Source organism: Sturnira hondurensis, unplaced genomic scaffold, assembly GCF_014824575.4.
Source record: "Sturnira hondurensis isolate 20B ecotype Veracruz unplaced genomic scaffold, ASM1482457v3 Scaffold0000780, whole genome shotgun sequence".
Lineage (NCBI taxonomy): Eukaryota > Metazoa > Chordata > Mammalia > Chiroptera > Phyllostomidae > Sturnira > Sturnira hondurensis.
This window is the reverse complement of record NW_028073411.1, coordinates 4,854,445-4,875,528: the sequence shown is the minus strand read 5'-3', so window position 1 is coordinate 4,875,528 and position 21,084 is coordinate 4,854,445. Positions and strand designations below refer to the sequence as shown.

General features: G+C 48.0%; 2 protein-coding genes across 3 annotated transcripts in view; one reads left to right on the top strand and one right to left on the bottom strand.

Annotated features, from left to right (window-relative positions):
* The first annotated feature begins 1,152 nt into the window (after window positions 1-1,152).
* On the top strand, window positions 1,153-5,900 carry SOD3 (superoxide dismutase 3). The gene is made up of 2 exons (XM_037044911.1): window positions 1,153-1,260; window positions 4,459-5,900. The coding sequence occupies exon 2, from the start codon at window positions 4,486-4,488 to the stop codon at window positions 5,182-5,184; it is 699 nt and encodes a 232-aa protein (XP_036900806.1). The 5' UTR covers window positions 1,153-1,260; window positions 4,459-4,485; the 3' UTR covers window positions 5,185-5,900.
* Window positions 5,901-11,077: 5,177 nt separating this feature from the next.
* CCDC149 (coiled-coil domain containing 149) overlaps window positions 11,078-21,084 on the bottom strand; it is a 97,555-nt gene continuing 87,548 nt past the window's right edge. For both annotated transcript variants that reach the window (XM_037044891.1, XM_037044899.1), the window contains one exon: window positions 11,078-13,758. In XM_037044891.1, coding sequence (XP_036900786.1) covers window positions 13,325-13,758 — 434 coding nt within the window. In that variant the 3' untranslated portion in view covers window positions 11,078-13,324. The remainder of the gene's footprint in view (window positions 13,759-21,084) is intronic.

The following is a 21,084-nucleotide window of genomic DNA, read 5'->3' as shown; positions in this document are numbered from 1 at the left end:
TGACTACTCCCAGCCAAAGACCTTTTGTTTGAGTTGTTCTTGTCACATAGTGGTTCGCAAACTTGGCTGCTCACTAGAGTGACCAGCTGTTTATGAAGATGATTGCAGAAAGCTCTTCCTGGCCCTCGACACACTCAGCCTGGAGTGGGGCCCAGAGGTCTGGAATTCTGGGGTTAGGGCCAGTGTTTGGGTACTCCAAGGGCCCTGTCTGTCCTTCTGAAGCTGCATCCCCTCTCAGTAGTGGATGGACCTGTTGACACCGCTGCTCCCTCCCCGGAGGTGAGACCCCAGAGCGGAGGGACTCCTGCAGCCTGGGGCACCGGTACCCAGCGCAGTAGCTGGCATGGAGTGAGCACCGCTTTGTGAAGGAAAGGCTGGGGGACACAGAGGCAGCCGGAAAAACTGCCTTTCCCCACGTGGGAACAAAAGATTCTATTTCTGGAAGGAGCTCTGTGATTGAGAAAGGATCCCAGCAGCAAAAGAAAAAAGGACGCCGGGGATGGCATGGGCCCAGGGCTTGCCCAGACTACACACCCTGTGTAGGAGACTACAGTGCTCCTTCACAACTTCCCTAACAAAGTGACAGCAACTCTGATGACGACAGTACCAGGTGGTGTTATACCCCCATTTTACAGATGGGAAAAGCGAGGCACAGGGGGCTAGCTCGTTCAGGGGCACATCAGTAGGAGGAGACACAGCTGGCATGCTGCAACCTGGCCCACCACAGCTGCCTCTCCTGTCTCCCAGGTGACGCGGCGCACTTCTGAGAAAACATCATGCGTATTTGTCAGGTGCCCATTTCCATCATAGACGCGTCCAGCAAAAATAAGTCAATGGCCAAGGAAGTCGGGTGACAGCAAAGGGCCTCTCAAGAAAGAAACCATTGTACACCTCTCCAAAGAGGCTATTTTCTGCCTCATTTTTATTCCCTTGCTGCTGCGTGCTGAAGGTCATTGGCTACGTCTGCACAAACCAGTGAAGTCATGATGAGGAATACTTGGCTGGGGAGCCCTGGGGCTGGGGAGAGGCCAAGGGAGGAGGGAATGGAGGAGAAGGAGATGAGGCAATTCATCAAGGGCCAGCCTGGCCTGCTTTCCCTCCCTAACTGGCCCAATGACCTTCTTTCTTCAGGGTGACCACTCCCCTGGGCTGGCTTTCCGGCACACCCACAAACAGCCCAGCCGCAGGAGTCGGTCTGCATTCCTCCCACTGATACGGCTCGGTGCTGCCCTCCGCCCCACACTTGGAAGAGCTGGAAAGGTGGGTACCAAGATGAGGTTCATTTCGTTCTTCTGAGTTTGCTTAGTAAGAGTTTGAAACCAGGGTGGGACATTGGGCCTGGTCTTGGAAAAGTATTTGATCGTCTTCTTGAGAGAGAAACAGAGGAGCTGGATGCTCTGAGGGATGAGTGGGGAGTCAAGGAAAGGGGTGGGGAGGCAACTGGGGGAGGAAGCTGTTCTGCTTTGGGTCTGCCCAGGCCAGACCGAGAGGACTTCAGTGTCAAAAAGAAAGATCTGGAGGGAGCAAGGCTGCCCTTTCTGGATGTTGCATGGCTCTGAGGGGCAGGAGCTACTGAGGAAAAGCCATCTGCTTATGGGGGAAGAGAGGGGTGGGCTTGGTGGCTCAGGCTTCTAGCTCGCTCCTTGTATGAGTGAGCCAAGGGATTAGAATGGACCAGGCTGCCATCTTCTGAGACCAGACCCAGTAAGGAGGCCCAGGCTTGGTGGCCTTTTGGTCCCATTTCTCTGATAATCTTACCTTCCCCTACAGACCAGGCACAGAACAGGGTCTGAAAAAACTACTTGGTCACCCACAGTTCAAACTAAAGGGGAAACTGTGCAAAAAGGCTGAGCCTGATGCAAGCCAGCCTCACGGGGCAGGACTCAACGGTTCGGGAAACAAGGAGTCAGGGCTTACTGGGGTTCAGGGAGAATTTCCTTTTTGTTAAGAGAAAAATATCTCCATGACATGTTAATTATTACCCAAATGTTCCTGAAAGAGAGCAATCTGGTTCTGCTCTACATTTTTAAGGAAGAACGTTCCAATGAGCACAGCCCTCCCCGGGGGCAAGACGGCCACAGAAGGCGGAGTTGGTCCCCAGCGTTGGAAAGCTTGGGGCTAAGCTCTGGAGGGGATGGTCCCTGCTTCCTGGGCTTCTGTGTAGTAATTCACACAGGCCAGGGGTAACAACAACACCCCACAGAGTTCTCGTGAGGCTCACATGAAGGAAATGTGCCAACTGCTTTTACCAGTGCCTGGCACATGTGTTCGATAAATGTTAGCGATTGTAATTGTCTCTTCTGAGCTTTACAGCAAACCTCTAAGGGAGGAGTCATTACCCTTGTTTGCAGATTAAGAAAACTGAGGCTGGGAGAGAAGGTGGAGCCTGGTGTGAGTTTGCAGCCCAGCATTTTCCTCTGCTACTTTGTAAGAAAAATAACAGTAACGGCAACCCCCAGAGGGTCTGTGGCAGAGTCATGTTTCAGACCAAGGCAGTGAGTTTCCGAATCCACTCTTTTAGTCTCCTACTAGCTCACCTTTCTGTAATGGTGATGGAGAGTGTAAATACTCAACGTGGGCATTGGCTTTTGGAATGGCACGTGCTTTGGGGTTGGAGAAGGCCTTTGAAAGTGCAGCTGACCCCTCCCATCAGTTTTTTTGGAGGTAGCATCGATCCCTGTGGGTTTAAAGACATGACAATCGCTCAGCATATGCCCTCTCATTTAATCTGCACAGTGACCCTCGGTGGCATGACTGGCCTTATTTCACAGGCAGCTAAGAGAGGGTCAGTCAAACCTTCCCTGGTGATGTCACCGTTACTATATGTTGGGATTAGGATTTGAATCTGTGTCTGACTCTAAAATCCTGGCTGGGTCCCAGAGTCTTTGATGGAGTTTAAAAATAAATAAATTAATTAAAGACACAATTCCAGCCCATGGAATCTCTTAAGGTAGAGCCTAGCCCTCTGATTTTTAAAAGTCAGAATCTTAAAAATGCACAGCCAATATTGAGAACCCTTCCCAGCTACACCTCCACTTCCAAGTCCCATAGTCAGTGCCAACGGTTTGTGGAACATCCCAATTGGGACCTCCCCAGCATCTGCCCCTGTCTCCTTCCTCTCGGGGCCTTGGACCACCATCCAGACACCCGTTCTCTCCTGGGACCTCAGCCACCCTCCGCGGCTTTCTCTCCCCTCCCCACCACTACCCAGGGCTGCCCACAATATGTCTCCCCAGCCCTTGCCCCACTCTGCCTCTGCTGCCTCCACCTGGAAACAGCCTTCCTCACCGCTGGCTTGGGTTCCAGCCACAGCCCCCCATGTCATTGCCCCCTGACTGTCTCTGCTTCTCCCCCTCTGTGTTCCCATCTCTGCCCAGGCTGTTCCCAGCCTTCCCCCCTATCCTCTGGATACCCCAAATCTAGCCCATGTCCTTCTTCCTGCCACACTTCATGAACTAAAAAGCTATCTCATCATCCCCTTTTCTGCTTAAAATTTCCACCAGCACAAGCCTCCTAGCTAATATCCACATTCAGCACAGCAAACCCAGCCCCTCAATCCCAGGCTCAAAGTTTACTCTCAAGGTTCGACTCCTCCCTGGGGGCACGGGCCAGGTTCCAGCCACACTGAATTTCTACCCATCCCCAAAACAAACAGTATCTTTCCACAGCCTGTGACTATGTCGTGTTGTGCCCTCTGCTGGAAGTGGGCTTCCAACTGAGCTTGGCTCAAAAGCTCCTACTTGTAGGACCTAGCTCAAGAGTCACCTCCTCTGGGAAGCCTTCCTGGAGTTCCCCAGGGAGATGGACACTACTTCCTCCATCCATCCCTAGCACAAGGCTCCATTTTTAATCACAGAGTGAGGTTGGAATGATATGATGACGTGTCTGTCCCTCGGTGAATTCCTCATTCAACAATCACATATTAAATGTTTCCCACTGCCAGGTGTGGGCCCAGGTGCTGGGGATACTGATGAATAAAACAGAGTTTCTGCATTCACGTCTACTGAGCATGGTAGAGAAGGGGCATAGGGCACTTCAGAGAGAGGGCACAGAACTTCACAGCAAGTCTTACCTGTAAGGGGGGATGCTTAGGGAGTGGCGGGGGAGGGGAGATGGGGGGGACTGTCTGGAAGGGCCTCGAGATTCCCCTTCATGTGCCCTGAGACACCCCGCCTTTGACCTGAGACTCCCCACTCCTGAAGAGAGGACTTGAGAGGACCATGATCAGATTTGTGGCTCATAAAAAGCCCTGCGAGTTTCTTGAGATATTTGTGTCAATCATCTTGAAAAGCAGAGCAGTTGACACAGTTCCTGGGACTCGGGAAGCCCTAGAGAAATATGGGCTGAAAGAAGGGGTGGGCAAGGTCCCCTTTGGAGAGGATAGATTAGATCCAAGGACTTGGGGTCCCTGAGATTTCCTGTCTCTGCTGACTAAGCCTTGTCCCGCCCCCACCCCAGCGGGCCCGCAGGTGCCGGACTCCAGCCATGCTGGCGCTGCTGTGTGCCTCCTTGTTCCTGGTGGCCTGTGCCTCGGACGCCAGTCTGAGCACGGAGGAGCAGATCCGCGACATGCACGCCAAAGTGACGGAGATCTGGCAGGAGGTGACAGGGGGGCGGGCAGCGGACGGTGGCCAGGACCCCACACTCCACGCCATCTGCCAGGTGCGGCCATCCGCCTCACTGGACGCGGAGCAGCCGCAGGTCACGGGCTTCGTGCTCTTCCGGCAGCCTGCGCCCGGCGCCCAGCTCGAGGCCTTCTTCAATCTGGAGGGCTTCCCGCCTGAGCCCAATGGCACCAAACGCGCCATCCACGTGCACCAGTTCGGGGACCTGAGCCAGGGCTGTGGGTCCACCGGGCCGCACTACAACCCGCTGGGTGTGCAGCACCCTCAGCATCCGGGAGACTTTGGCAACTTCGCTGTGCGGGACGGCAGCCTCTGGAAGTACCGCTCCGGTCTCGTCGCCTCGCTCAGCGGCCCGCACTCGATCGTGGGCCGAGCCGTGGTAGTGCACGAGGGCGAAGACGACCTGGGCCGCGGTGGCAACCCGGCCAGTCTGGAGAACGGCAACGCGGGCCGCCGGCTGGCCTGCTGCGTGGTGGGCCTGTGCGGACCTGGGCCCTGGGCGCGCCTGCTGCAGGAGCGCAGGAAGCGGAGGCGGGACAGTGAGTGCAAGACGGCCTGATCGCGGCGGAGAGCTCCTGCACGCCCCAGAGCCCCTTTACCCCAACACCCCTTCTGGAGCCCCGAGATCCACTCCAGGTGCCTCAGGACCCCTTCCACACCCTGAAACTCCTCGAAGAGCACTGAGATCCTCTCCATGTGCCCCAAGACCCTGCCCCCACCTTGATTTTCTCCCTCTGCTCCCAGAGACACCCTCTATCCTGTGGCCCCACTTCCACCATGGCTGAGGTGTCCCCAGAAGTCCCCTCTACCCTGAGTTCTCCAACCAGGTATGCTGAGACACATGCCTCCATCCAGAGGGCAGCCCCACCCTCAGAGCACAGCCCCCCTCCCCCGGCTCTGAGAACCCCCAGACATACACCCCTCCATCTAACACATACCCCACCTTCCTTGAAGATCTCTGAAGGTCTCCTAGACTCTTAAGGCCCCTTTCTACCTGACACTCCGACCCTCACCCCATGAGCCCTGAGACACCTCTCTGCCCTAAGGACTCGCCCAACCCCCACCCCTTACATTCCTCCTATGCTCTCCGGGACTCCGCCTGAGGTTGCCCAGATCCCGGCCTCCCCACCCACCACCACCATGTGGCCCTGCCAGCACATGCCAGTCTTCAGCTGCTTTTGGCACCCTGCCACCCTGCAGAGAGCAGATAGATACCCTTTGGGGCTGTTTGCCAGTCTTCACATTGCACATTAAAAACAGCAGCTCAGTATTGCACCAGGGCCTTGGTTACTTTTTTTGTTTGTTTGAGGCCTCTCTCCCAGGCTCAGTTACTATTTGGAAATAGCAAAGATTTTTGTGGGAACAGAGGAAAAAACAATTCAGTTTCCTGGGCTACGTCCTGAGCTGGGGACCCAACCAGAGAGAAGGGAATCTATCTGCAGTAAGCTTCTGGAGATTCTGACATTAGGGCCACTGGCCTGGGCCCTGCGCTCCCCGCATCTGCCCCCAAGTGCAGGGTGAAGTCCATTTCCCAGACGGTCGAGACAGGGCCCATGAAGCAATGTCACTGGGCAAGTTTCAGGGAGGTGGGTGTTGGCAAAGGAAGCTGTCAGCCCTTCCACAGCCAGGACAATGCTGTTCTGGACGCCAAGGCTCCTGGAAACAGTGGGGTCCAAAGGCAGGCTCATTCTAATTCAGGGCCTGCTGGAGTTTCAGCCTCTTTTTGAAAATTATAATCTACATATAGACTAGATCAGTCTTGCGTATCCACCTTCATTTACTGAATCAAAGTCCTCATAATAACTCTTCGACCTCCTGGAGTACACCCACTCTCTAGCTGGGTCTTTCTCACCCTGGTTACTTGGAGGCAGCTTCCATGTCTCCCAGACTCTTAAGAGGGTGAGTCAAACTGAACCGGAGCCAGAAACCCATCCCCAGTGGTTATTTTTACCTCTTACTAAGACTAACTTGTTATTGAAAATTCTTTCCTTGAAACTAAGTGACGACGGGAGAGAAAGGCTATTATTGTCCGGTGACTTTGCTCCACCCACTGGTTCTCACCGGTTTGCAATATTAACTTGAACTGTCCGGGTCAGTACGGAAAAGAAATGAGCAAACCAAGTCTTTAAATATCCTGATCTCAGAGACGTGCTTACCTATCCCCACAATGAAAGTTCTGAAAACGAGGCAGCGATTACACGGGGACACGTGATGGACAGGAGTAAAGTGCCGAACATGCCATCTTCGACTCTGCAGCCCGGAGTGCAGGTTAACTCAGGACCATCCTGGGAGGTTTGTATCCGTGTTTCAGGAGGAAGCTGGTGCTTTCCATCACTTACTTGCCCTCTGTATTTGTCTGTTGGGGCTGCTGTCACGACATACCCTGCAGACTGGGTAGCTCAAAAACAACAGAAAGTCCTCACAATTCTGGAGGCTGGAAGTCCAAGACCATGGCCCCAGCACGGTCAGGTTAAAGGCATCTCTGGGGTTCAAAGCCAGTGCTTTCTCGCTGTACCCTCACTTGGTGGAAGAGGCAAGGGATCTCTCTGGAGCTCCTTGGGCACTGATGAGATTAGTGGTCCTCCCCACCCCCGACCCCCCACCCCCCCAACTCATGATTTTGGGATCTCCCAAAGGCCTTACCTCCTACTACTATCATCTCTGGGGGGGAGCATTTCAACATGTTTATTTGGGGGGAGCACATCCAGACCATAGCACCTTCTGTTCTTCGTTTCTCTCTTACTAAAGAGAGACCCGAGCAGACCCACTCCTTTCTGTTCCTTCCATTCATGGGAAGGGAATGGACTGACTATTCAATGGGGCTCCAGAGCCAAGAAATAGAGAGGAAATAACAGAAGGCCAGATCACAGTGCACTGTCAGGGCAAAGGATGCTCAGAGTGTGGTGCTTGGCAGCTTAGGCTCAGCTAGAAGGGCCTGTGTGGAGCCCCAGCTCCGCCGCACTCACACGCTGAGCAAGTCACCTCACCTCCCTCAGCCTGGGCTTTCTCCTCTGTCAGATAAGACGATCCCACCGGACTGTTGTGAGGATTAAATCTATTCACGAAAGATGGGTAGAATAACACGAAGACCGAAAGATCTAGTAAGTGCCTAATTAAGAACACTGGCTAAGGTCAGACAAATAGCTATTACTGATGGATTGGATCACCTTGTAAGGTGCTGAGAAGCTTGAACTAGAAAAATTCAAGCACGGGAAAGGTTGCCACCTCTTAGGTGTGTAAGGATCTCTGCCTCCATTAAGAGGCTGGTGGAAAGAAACTCCGTGATCCCAGCTAATGGAGGTGGGGCTGGAACCTAAGACGAGGGAAAGATTGTGGACCCCACTTGGCCCTTGGGGGCTATTTTTACCCTCCTCCCCTTACAGATCCATCTCGTTCATCGCTTCCCTGTTCCTGGTGTGACTTCCCAGCCAGCCTGCTAGTCAGTGTGCCTGTTTGACTCACCGGGTTTGCATTTGTCACCGAGACTTAAACACACACTTGTTTTGATTTCTTTTTGTAAAATTAGAAGCGTTTGATGTAACGACTCTACCTAGACACAGCTGGTAAAGGAGAATAATGCTCAAGTGTGCACAGTTTAAACACAATGCAGACAATAATTAGAAATGCTATCTTTAGATGTTTAGGACAAGCTTTTTCTCAGAATTGCACTGCAGTTTTCTGAGTTGGGCTTTTCAGTGCATATGTATATACAGAAATACTAAAAACGTAAGAAAATAGAGCAAATCAGTGAGTGCTTTGGTCAACTTGAAAGACGGCAGGAAATAAACCAGCTGATTTTGGATCTGACATTTTTGACTGAATGCATACAATGTTTACATTCTCCATAATTTTCGTGACGAGCATATGAGCTAATAATTGTAGGTGACAGATTGTGACTGATAAAATGATACAATGTCCTGGAAGAAATGCTCAGCCTGTGCTCGGCCTGCATGGAGGGTAGAGAGAATGACCCAAATAAAGATAATTAATCACATATATCAGGAAAATTACATTTTTACTTTATTTATTTATAAAAGATTTTATTTATTTCTTCTTAGAGAGAGGGGAAGGGAGGGAGAGAAACCTTGACAAGTTGCCTCTTGCACACGCCCTGACTGCAGACGAGCCAGCAACCCAGGCGTGTGCCCTGACTGGGAATCGAACCAGTGACCTTTTGCTTCGTGAGAGGATGCCCGGCCAAATGAGCTATACCAATTAGGGCACACATTTTTATTTCAGGTAACAAAATGATATAGTTATGATCCATGATCGTAGAGTCCAATCAAACAAGGTCTGCAAATGAATAGAAGTTACTTCTTTCTTTAAATTAGCAAAATAGCAGCTGTTTAGCCTTTTTTTAAAAAAAGCCAATTGTTTCACACTTAATAGGCTATCGCTGGTCTTGGCTAAGCGCCCCAAATATGTGTGTTCCTGGGCTCACATAGGTTCCAGAAAGTCAAACTCGTCAGTATTATGCAAACATGCACTGTGCATTCCAAAAATCCCCATTTAGTCGAGAGGTGATGTGAAATGTAAGGCGGCACATCAATACCTATCACCTCAAATTGCCTTCTCGCTGCACCGGCGTGTTTTGTTTCTGGGAGCAATCATAATCGCGAGACGGATCCTTCCTATCTTTTCTGCTTCTCATTTCTACTTAGATCCACTACCGAGCTCTCTATTGCATCTCTCTGATCTTCACATTTTTCTCTGTTCAGAAAGACCTCTGAAAAAGAGGAATATATTAAAGTAGAGAATTAAGGGGACTCATATGCCTTTTTGACACCCTAAGGTGCCCCCAATATTATTAAGGAGCAAGATTATTTCACATGGAGGCTTCCCGAATGAAAGCAGAATAGGTGCAGGGGAGAAGGTGCTCAAACAGCGAACTCTTTCAAAGACAGGCAGGGCTCCAAGCCATCCCCGGGGCTTCGAGAAAGTGATCGCGCTGGGAGAAAGGGCCATTTTTTTCACAGGAGCGAGAAACCAAGAGGAGCCGTGGCATGCTGTGCTTTTAAAGAGACGGTGACGATAACCACATGGGGCAAGGAGCTGGCCCTTGAAATTCCTTGAAGAGGAGCTTGATCCTTTGATCACCCATGGTGAACAGGGATGCCACGACTCCAGCCAGAAGAGCGTGTCCGAAAATGCTCTCCAACACGTGAATGACGGGTCCCAGAGCCCTTTTATAGAACTTCACACCGTGAGGGTGGTGTATGTTTGGGAGGAACGATGATGGGAAAACGAATTTAGCTTCTTTAAGATTGCCAATGGGGAGGAGGCTCCAGCACGGATGGATCTGAATGCCATTAGGAGCCTCCCAGCCAGAGAGGCTTCGGGAATAGCTGTGCAAGGCAAGGAAGGAAGGGGGAGGGGGGGGGCAGAGGAGGCCTGGCAAGGGAAGGAGTTAGGGGTGAGAAATGCCTGGTTTACAAAAACCAATCCATTTCCACAGGCCTTAATTAAAAGAACGACAAACAGTTGTATGTAAAAAACCTCACCTAAAGGCTTTCAGGTACAGGGAGATCACAAGAAACGCCTTGTGTGCAAACAAGCTTTCATTAAGAGACCTGTCAGTTCTGTTTCATTTATCCAGACTGTTCTGCATTCTGCTGGCAACCGAGCTGGAAAAATAATGGAAGGACAGATACACTTGAAGAGGTAAACAAAGGTGGGAACCCTTCAGCTGCAAAATAGGACAGATGATAAAGCAGCCCGGGAAGAGAGGAGATGAGATGGCATTTTTCTTAACAAACCAACAAACCACCACCCATCCCCTGCAACCCCACCCTCATCAGTAACATAATATGCTGGCTTTTTAAGGAGAAACAAATAAAACGGAAACAGACATGTTGGGGGTCAGGGACAATGCTCAAATCTATTCCCAACTCTTCCATTATTTCTCAAGACCTGACTTTTGTTTTGGTGTTTATATCCTCTTAGAGTCTGCATGCTTAGGCACAGGCCCTGCCCCAGTTCAGAGAGCAATCTTGATAAACCTAAACCCATGACATAATTTCATCTCCCTTGCCAGGAATTGGTTTAGACATAGATAAGTATGCAACACTTGTTACCAATGACACATGACAAGAACTGAGTTTTTTGCTCTTAAACATACACACACAGGAGGAGAAACTTTCTTCTGCCTTTGAACACAGAGGTGAGAACAGGTGATGACTGGAGCTGTTGCAGCTATCTTGTGAGGTTGAGGAAGTAGCTGACACCAAGCAGAAAGGGGAGAACCCAGATTCTTGATGACACCTTCTTCAGTGAACCAGACCTGGAATGACCTACTTCTAAAGTTCTTTTCATGCAATATAATTCATTTTTGAATTAAGTTTCTTAAAGCATGAATTACAGCTGAGAGGACTGCAGGGCCATCTGGTAAACTAGGAGAGAGAATGCTGCACACTTTCACAGTGACTCTTAAAAAGACAAAAGGCAACCACAAGTAATTGCTGAAATTCTCTTTAATGGAACACAGAACCATGTTGGGTTGGGATAGCAGAGGTGGGACAGTGTCACTTATGTGTATAGTGCAAGGTCAAGGTTACACATACAACAGGATCAACTCACTGGCTCCAATGCCATGTCATAACACGAAACCTTCCTAGGCTGATTGCACACACAGAGTTTAGGTTATCACTCTATGGCCTCCCTGCCCTGAACCCCAAGCTCTCAGGTGCTCATGGGAGTTTTCCTGCCCATAGTGGAATGTGTTTTAGTTTAGTATAAGCCTTGCTTTTCAGAAGGTAATGATGTGCCCTAAAGATGTGCACCTGGCTGACTACGTGCCCAAACCAGAGGTTCTGTGGGAAGAGACTTTTCTTTTTATTATTATTGTATTAAACCTGGCTATGTTTCCCTCTGGCGACTCTAGCATCCTATGCAGTAGTGTTGAACATTTGCAGACAGCTGAGGTCTCTCCACAGCTGCAAAAGCCACCGCCCTGGAGGGGAAGTTGAGGGGGCAGGCCTGGGGAGGGGGAGGGGGAGGGGGGAGCACAGAGGGGAGAGTGGGGCACTTGGGCCTGGCAGGCAGGGGCAGGTGGGGTGTCCAGCTCCCCAGGAGCAGCAGCACCCTGGCTCGGCCATGGCCCCATGCCACCGGCGGGGGTGACCTCTGGTGAGTGCAAAGAAAGCAGCTGGCATTCCCCCCGCTGTGCATGTGGCCAAGAACCGGACCTTCTTGTCTGTTCTTTTCCCCCTCAGGGTGAGGCAGCACAGATTCCTACCAGGCTCCCACTCTGCTAGCGGAGTGGCTCCTGCCCACAGATGGAATGGGCTGCCCACCCACGTGATCACAAATCCCGGGGTCAACATTCCACTTTTAGGAAGAATTCCCAACCCTTCCCACCTCAGGAGCCTCTTTCTTCCCTGCCGGGGAGTCTCTCAAAGGAGGGACTCTGGTTCTCAGAGGTCTTCTGAGCTTCGGGATCTGGTATCCGGTCTTCCTGAGAAAACAAACTGAGTTCGGCTCAAAGAAAATTCTACCGTTTGATGAGCCTTCAATTTTCTGCAATGCCAGATGCTGCCAGGAAAAGCCAACTTTATCCCCAAGGAAAGAACCAGGTAGGGGTGACCACTCCCTCCTTCCCCACACTTGGAGCTGGTACTGGGTTCCACAGTCTCCACTCCAGACTGTACTAAAGTTACTTTGTTTTCCTCTCTCCCCCCTCTAGGGCCACAAGCTCTGTGTCTTGGCTTTAAAATCCCTGTACCTGAGGGTACAGGCAGGGCACAAAGGAGGCAAACTTCACATTCTGTTGGAGGGGTGAGGGGTTTGAGGTTTCAGGTGGGGCAGGACATTGGCCCCAAGCAGCTCTGTCTTGGCCCATCCCGTGCGGCCACAAGATCCTATATGCAGCACAGGTTGAATGAGAGAGGCACAGCACACCCAGGTTCCGGCCCTCACCTCATCTCAGAAACAAAAAATCAACCGCAACCCCCCACCCCCAAGTCCCCTTCCTCCCTTCTTATCCCTGCATCAATTCAGGTCGATTAATCCTCCAGAATTACAGGCTGGAAAACTCAGTGCTAGCAGTCAGCAAACGGGTCTCCACAGGGGCTGTGGATTTCAAACTGGAAGCCCAACCTTCGGAGCCCGCTTAAGCCCCATTCCACCTGCCAGTTAGAGCCAGGGCAGACAGGGCTGCAGGCGGGATGCCGAGAACACCCACGACGGCAGGTCCTGCCGGGCCCTGGCGTGATGAAGGGCGGCGGCGAGCCCTCTGGACCCATTACACTCAATCACACCTCTCTCTCCAGCTGCCTAACCATTACAAAGACCGAGATCTGATAAAAAAAAAAAATCCCATTGGTTTCCAGCTCTTCCCATAATTTGGATCAACAACATTAAATGCTAATTTAAAAAACCTATCTCTAATAAAACAAACACTGACAGGAAGACGGATGCAGAAAACCAGCCATATGGTGGACCCGATCCCGCGCCTCGCCAGGTTCACAGCCGCGCGTCTTCCGAAGACGGAGATGACACTTGAGGACCCGCGTTTAATAAATCAGACCCGCTGGCATCCTCAGAATAGTCACAGTTTGCGGCAGGACCTGCGTCTTTTCTCACTTGCAGGCTTGGAGGTGTTTTAGGAGAAAGCAGCTTCAGAGAGCTGTCTGACACTGAATTCTCTGCGGTCCCCGTGCCTTCGGCGTGTCGCGTGTCATCGTGCCAGGTCCCTGTCCCCTTCACGTTTTCACAGTGCTCCTAGGGCCGCCACCCTCTGCAGGCTCCTTGCCATCTTCCAGGGTGGAAGCCTGGGCCTCTGGCTGGCTGGACTCAGAGGGGTCCTGGCAAGATTTGGGGAGCAGCGCCTTGGAGGTGGGGCCCGGGGGGGACGGTCCCATTCCGTCCTTCAGACCTTCCCCCGGACTCTCTCGCCCCACCCCTTCCAGTTCAGCAGCTGCCTGTTCCTCTGTCAGTTGCATTATTTCCTTTCCAAGCCTGTTTATGCCTTCTTCCTCAGAAGGTAACTGGGGTAATGAAGGATGAAAGTGCTCGCGGTGGTTCCCGCGGCTCTGATTTGTCGGGGAGCCGACAGCAGGCCTCCCAGCATCCTCCAGCGCTGTCAACACCTCCGTGGCGGCACAGCTTTCATCTCGCTCTTGCGTCTGAACCTCCCCTAGAACAGACAGAGGACAGCATCAAACCCTTGGCTGGAAGTCAGCCCTCCCTTTCTCCTTCCCTCTCCTCTGCACCTCTGCCCACGGCCCTGGGGCCTCCGAGATGGAAAAACGCTTCTGCCCCGCCCCCACCCGTGCCCGAGGGGAACCCTGGACTCAAGTTCAAAAAGGAAGCAGCAGGTGCCCTGGTGGTTAACGTGTCACTGAGAGAGGGAAAGGAAGCATTTGGGTCATTTCACAATCCATCCTGTCCAGGTCCCAATTATCTCCTGCTTCTCTCTCTGGTGGTAGCTCCTTGTGCCCATTAAATATTCAAATTGAGGACAAAGGTTTTGTGTGTTCTGTAGTTCAGCGAAGGCCTGGGGCTCTTTGGAAACCAAAAGGAATTCTGCAGGCTGCAGGGCGGGAGGGACTCGGTGTCCCCCCAGCCTCCCCATTCTCCATCAGCACCTCACTCTTTGATGCCCACGCTGAGGTTCCCTCAATTTCAAACAGAACTGTATGCAAAAGTAGCTTCAAGCTCCCTCTGTCCCCAGCTAGAGTGTTCCCTAACCCCTGCTCTAACAATGGAAATTGTAAAGCTGTAACTGTTTGGAGACAGGAGAGTGGGTGTCTAACCCTCATTTCCTACACTCACTTTGTGATGGGGCGAACTTGTCTGGCTTCCTTTTCCCAGAGAGAGAAGGAGGGGCAGGACTCTCTGAGGTCCCTTCCAGACCCAACAAGCAACAGTGGCCCTGCCTGATTGGGAAGCACCTGGGGAGTGAGCTGTGAGCACTTGGACATGTGAATTCAATGCGAGACTCGAAGGTTCCCAGAAGTCAAGATTTTCTCAGCCCTGGGGACACACGGTGATGAAATGTATGAAAGAGGCTCACTGGGATGATTTTAGCTTGGGTGGATGCCTCCCGGGCTGAGCGGCCTGGGGAACACTCCCTGGTCCCCCCAGTGGAACCAGAGTAGAACCCCACTGCATCAGGCTTACATGAGATACACATGCAGACGTGCTTTTGGGCTGAAAGCTGGAACTTTGGAGAACTGAGGGCAAACTGTAGGAGGGTGAGAAAGGAAGGTGAACTGTTCTGACCAAGAACTTTTCTGCTTACAACCTTCCACTGGAGGCTTGTGGGTTTTAGGAGAAATTTCAATTCCTTTTCCTCTGATGCCCCCTGGCCTGCTTCCGCTTCACCCTTTAGCCCCATTTCCCGCAGTTCTCTTGCCTATAGGCGTCCTTGGGTCCATTCTATGCGGCCTTTCAAGTCTGCCTGCACCATTTGGTTTCTCTCCTCCCTAAAGTGAATTATACCAGCTGACTAGGTGCTGTTCTGGGCTGGACTTAGTGCTGGCATTTCACACATTTGCCTTATTCTAGGATGCATGTAGGATATTGCCTGACTTGTTGTTCATGGTGCTTGGGACATTCTAAGCATTCAAGAATATTATAAGTAGTAACTCCTCACTTCTCTCTCTTTTTTTCTGATGGAAGTATACCATGCATAGATTTGTACACCTACACAGAAGTATACAAATCCTAAATCCACCCCTCAGTTAATCTTCACATGGTGAACGTGCCATGCAACCAGCAGCTGTGACAAGCAACAAAGTGTCACTGATGCCCTACAGACACGCCCCAGTCTAGGCCCCACCCACACCCCCTTCCTAGTCACTTCCTTACTGCGAAGGGTGCCCACTACCCCACTTCGGTTGCCACGGATGAGTTTCGTCTGGTCTTTGCACTCCAAATACTGAAATCAGACTGCGTGCTCCGGTTTGTGTCTGTATTGGCAGGCGATAGGTAAATGTCGACTGCTGATAAGAATTAAATGAATTTTTGAGGATTAGTCATATAATTTAGAAAGATTATGTATTTAAAAGTACATAAATCTAAGTAGATATGACCTAAAAATGACATAATGTAATATATTTCATTTAAAATGCAACTTAGAATTTCTGCAACATATACTAATACTACTATATGTGTGATCCACTTTAATTTTAATATAATGCATAAAAGTGTTTCTTATGAATAGAACCTGTTGAAATAGAGTCTGTTGAAACAACAGTATAAAAAGTCAATGACAACAAGAGCTGGTTCGTTGAAAAAATAAACAAGATTGATAAATCTTTAACCAGACTCATCAAGAAAAAAAGAGAGAGGACCCAAAAAACTAAAATCAGAAATGAAAGAAAATGACAACTGACACCACAGAAATGCAAAAGATTATAAGAAAATACTATTTTAACAATTAAATGCCAACAAATTAGACAATCTGGAAGACATGGATAAATTGCTAAAAATATACAATCTTCTAAGACCGAATCAAGAAGAAACAGAAAATAGAAAAAGACCAATCACAAAAAACAAAACTGAAGCAGTAATCCAAAAAAAAAAGTCCTGGGCAGGTGACTTCACAGATGAATTTTACTGAACATCAAAGAAAAATTAACACTTATCCTCAAACTATTCAGAAAAATTCAAGAGGAGGGAAGACTCCCAAGCTCATTTACAAGCCCAGGATTATCCTTATTCCAAAACCAGATGAAGGCTCTATTAAGAAAAAAATATTATATGTCAATAACCCTGCTGAACATAGGTGCAAAAATCCTCAATAAATTATTAGCAAATAGAATTCAGCAGTATATTAGAAGGGCCACACACCACAATCAAGTGGGATTTATTCCTGAAATGCAAGGTTGGTTCAATACCTGTAAATCAATTAATGTGATAATACCACCTAGCCAAAATGAAAGATAAAAATCATATAATCATGTCAACAGATACAGAAATAAAAAGCATTTGACAAAACCCACCAGCCATTTATGACAAAAACTCTAAGCAAAGCGGGAATAGAAGGAACATACCTCAACATAATAAAGGCCATACATGACAAATCCGCAGCTAACATCATACTCAACAGGGGAAAACCGAAAACATTTTTCTTAAGATCAGGAAAGTAGACAGGGATGTCCACTTTCATCACTCTTATTCAATAAAGTATTGGAAGTCCGAGCCATAGCAAACAGGTAAGAAGAATAAGAGGTACCCAAATTGCAAAGCAGGGGTGTCCGACCTGTGACCCACAGGCCACATGCAGACCAGGATGGCTGTGAATGCGGCCCAACACAAAATTGTAAATTTACCTAAAACAGTATGATTTTTTTGTGTGATTACATGTCCCAATGTATTTAATGTGCGGCCCAAGAAAACTCTTCATCTTCTAGTGAGGCCCAGAGGTGCCAAAAGGTTGGACCCCTGTATGTAAAGGAAGAAGTAAAACTCTTTATTTGTAGATGACATGATACTGTACATAGAGAACCCTAAAGGTTCCACCCAAAAACTACTAGAACTGATACATGAATTCATTAAGTAGCAGGTTACAAAATAAATATTCAGAAACTGGTTGCATTTTTATATTCCAATAATAAACTGTCAGAAAGGGAAACTAAGAAACAATTCCATTTACAGCTGCATAAAAATAAACTACCTAGGAATAGATTTAACCAAAAAAAGTTAAAGACCTATACTTGGGAAATTATAAGACTTTAAAGAAAGAAAATGAAGAAGTACAGTATATGCTTCCATTTACTGTGCTCAAGAATAGAAAGAATTAACATCTTTAAAATGTCCATACAACCCAAAGCAATCTATAGATTCAATGCAATGCCTATCAAAATACCAATGGCATTTTTTTATAGAACTTCAACAAGTAATCCAAAAATACATATAGAACCGCAAAAGACTCTGAACAGCCACAGGGCTCTTGAGAAAGAAGAACAAAGCCGAAGATGTCACACTACCTGAAATCAAAACACGCTGCAAGGCTGCAGTAATCAAAGCACAGGGTAGTGGGGTAAAACAAACACAGGGGTCAATGGGGCAGACTCGAGAGCCCAGAAATAAACAAACGCCTCTGTGGTCAGTTAATCTTTGACAAAGGAGACAAAATATACAACGGGGTGAAGACAGCCTATTCAGTAAACGTTGTTAGAAAAACTGGATAGATATATGCAAAAAAAAATGAAACCAGATCACCTTCTTACACCACATGCAAGAATAAACTCAAAATGAACTAAAAACTTGAAACCATAAAACTCCTAAAAGAAAACATAGGCAGTTAACTCAATGACATTTCTCTTACCAATATTTTTATATGTCCTCAGGCAAGGAAAATAAAAGAGAAACAAATGGGACTACATCAGACTAAAAACTTTTGGCACAGCAAAGGAAACAATAAGCAAAATTAAAAGACAACCTACTGAATGGAAGAAGATATTTGCCCATAATATTTCTGATAAGGAGGTAATATCCAAAATTTATAAAGAACTCATACAACTCAACACCAAAAAAACAAACACTACAATTAAAAAATGGGCAGAACTTCTGAATAAACACTTTTCCAAAGAGGACATACAGATGGCCAGTAGACATGTCAAAAGATGCTCAACATCACAAATCATCAGAGAAATGCAAATTAAAACCACAATGAGCTATCACCTCACACCTGTCGGAATGGCTATCACCAATACATCAACAAACAAGTATTGGTAAAATGTTGCAAAAAAGGAATCCTCATGCACTACTCCTGGGGATGCAGACTGGTGCAGCTGCTATGGAAAGCAATATGAAGTTTCCTCAAAATATTAAAAATGGAACTGCCATATGACCCAGCAATTCCACTTGTGGGTATAAGTCCAATTCCACTTCTGGTTATAAAGAAACCCAAAACACTACTAATTCAAGAAGATATATGCACCTCTATGTTACTGCGGCATTATTTATGACAGCCAAGACACGGAAACCACCCAAATACCCATTAATGGACAACTGGATTAAAAAAATGGTACATATATACAATGGAATATTACTTAGCCATTAAAAGGAATGAAATCTTACCATTTGTAACAGCATGAAGGACAGCCCTAGGGGGTATTATGCTAAGTAAAATAAGTCAGACTGAGAAAGACAATGTTTTATTTATATGCAGAATCTAAAGAACAAAATAAACAAAACAGAGACATTCATAGATGGAGAACAGACTGATAGTTGCCAGAGGGGAGGGGCATTTGGGGGGCTGGGTCAGAAAGGTGAAGGGATTAGAAGTACAGATTGGTAGTTACAAAATACTCATGGGGACTAGTAAAGTATTATTTTTTAAATATGTTTTTATTTTATTTATTTATCTTTAGAGGGGAAGGGATGGAGAGAAGGAAACATCAATGTGTGGTTGCCTCTCATGCCTCCCCTGCTGGGAACCGGCCTGCAACCCAGGCATGTGTCCCAACTGGGAACTGAACGAACCACGACCATGTGGTTTTGCAGGCTCGCGCTCAATCCACTGAGCCACACCAGCCAGGGCTAGTAAAGTATTATTAAAGTACAGCATGGGGGAATATAGTCAATAATATTATAATCGCCAGGTATGGGGCCAGGTGGGTCCTGGAAATATGGAGGGATTGCTTCACGAATTACACAAATGCATAACCACTATGCAGTACACCTGAAACTAATATAAAATAATATTAAGTACCCACTGTAATTAAAAAATAAAATTAAAAAAAGAATAGGACATGTTTTGAGCATCCATTTAGTTTAAAAGCTGGATGTGTTATTGAGCATTTAGTTACTTAAAATAGTACTTAGTGTTTCAAGCAACTTACAATGGCTGAACAGTGCTAAAGAAAAGTCCATGGAACTTCAGAAGAAATGAAACATTAGAGAGAAAAGACTGACCATAAGACTGAACTGAAGCCACTGGAATGGAGAACAGGGAGGGCACAGAGAAGGGAGAGGAAATGGACGCAGACAGAGCTGCTGGCTGCACAGTCCGCAGGCTGGTGTCACTGGGGAAGCTGGCTGTGGGTCTCTGTCCAGCCAGGCAGGCCGTGACCATGGTCCCCACACCTCTCCAGTCCTTCCCATACACGTTTGCTTTCACCTTCAGAAGAAGCCATTTTCTTTCTCTTTAGCCTTTTTGATTTCCATAGAGAAAGTCCCAGGGACAGAAGTTCAAACAAATGAGCACTGCACTTTCTAAAGTGTGTGCTTGGTCACGGGTAACTATGTATTGCTCTCCAGAGAACTCACTGACCTCAGCAAGTATTGTACCTGAAACGAGACCATTACTCGTGCTTACAGTGAAAGTCATAGTGTATAAATGAGTGAATAAAGCAAGCCTTGATTGAAAAAGGTAACTATTCAGGTCTACTCAGCCAGGATAATTATGTTAGCGCCTAATTGGTTCCTTTGCTTCTAGTCTCCTGCTCTAATCCAATCTGTTGGGAGAAGGACCTTCCCCAAAGCTTTTACAAGCTTTACCCAAAGTGGGGTCTATAGACCAGCCGTAGCTGCACCACCCAGGAGCTTGTTCAACATGCAGGTTCTTGGGCCCTACCCCAGACCGACTGGTTTAGAACCCGCATTTTTAACAAGGTCAGAGGCAATCTGGGTGCACAGTACAGTTTGAGAAGCACTGTGAGCTTAAAACACCAATCCGACCACACCCTTCCCCACTGTAAGACCCTCAGATTTTGCCACTATCTCAGGAACGGAGCCCAAGACCTTAGCCTGACATTCAAGAACTTCAATGACCCAACTACATCCATGACCTTTCTACTTGACACCCTAGCTCTTCTCCTTATACCCCTAGACTCCAGCAACACTGAACCTCAACAGCCTCCCAGCCCTGCCCTTCGTGACCATCATTCCTTTATGTATCCAGATGCCCGACTTCAAGAGTCAGCTCCACCTCCGCCTCCTCCATGAAGCGGACCTGATTAAAGCTGGCCAGAAGTAACCTTTCCAGTATCCTAATCCCCACAAGGCTGTGTCGGGACCTCCAGGGGAACACAGTATTTCTTTTTACCCTTAAATGATTACCTATATATAGTTTAGCTTATAAAAACCAGCTGAAGTATAAAATCTTAGCAGATTAATTTTTTAACTCTGCCAATGTTCTAGAAGAAAGACTCAATAGATAGCTTATTAAATGTTCGAATCTATGGCTATATGCATTAATTCATGAATAAGTGAATATATTAGTATATTTAAATACCATGTATTAATAATGTATTAATTAATAATTTATTAATGTATTAATAAATAAGACAATCCTTGATTTATGGTACTTTTCTAGATTGTATTCAGGTTGCTACCCTAAAAGTTCTCACTATGACACTTTCAAAAAAAAAGGGTGAGGAAGACATTTCTAACTCACACAAACATGTAGCTACCTCTGAGGCGCTAAGGAAAGCAGTCACATGATTTTCACAGTAACGAGTGGAATTTCATAGTTAGTTGCACAGGGGGCATGAGCAACACGGAGTCA

Bases quoted from the DNA above. Each gene is read 5' to 3' on its own strand.
- SOD3 (XM_037044911.1), top strand. From the start codon at position 4,486: ATGCTGGCGCTGCTGTGTGCCTCCTTGTTCCTGGTGGCCTGTGCCTCG.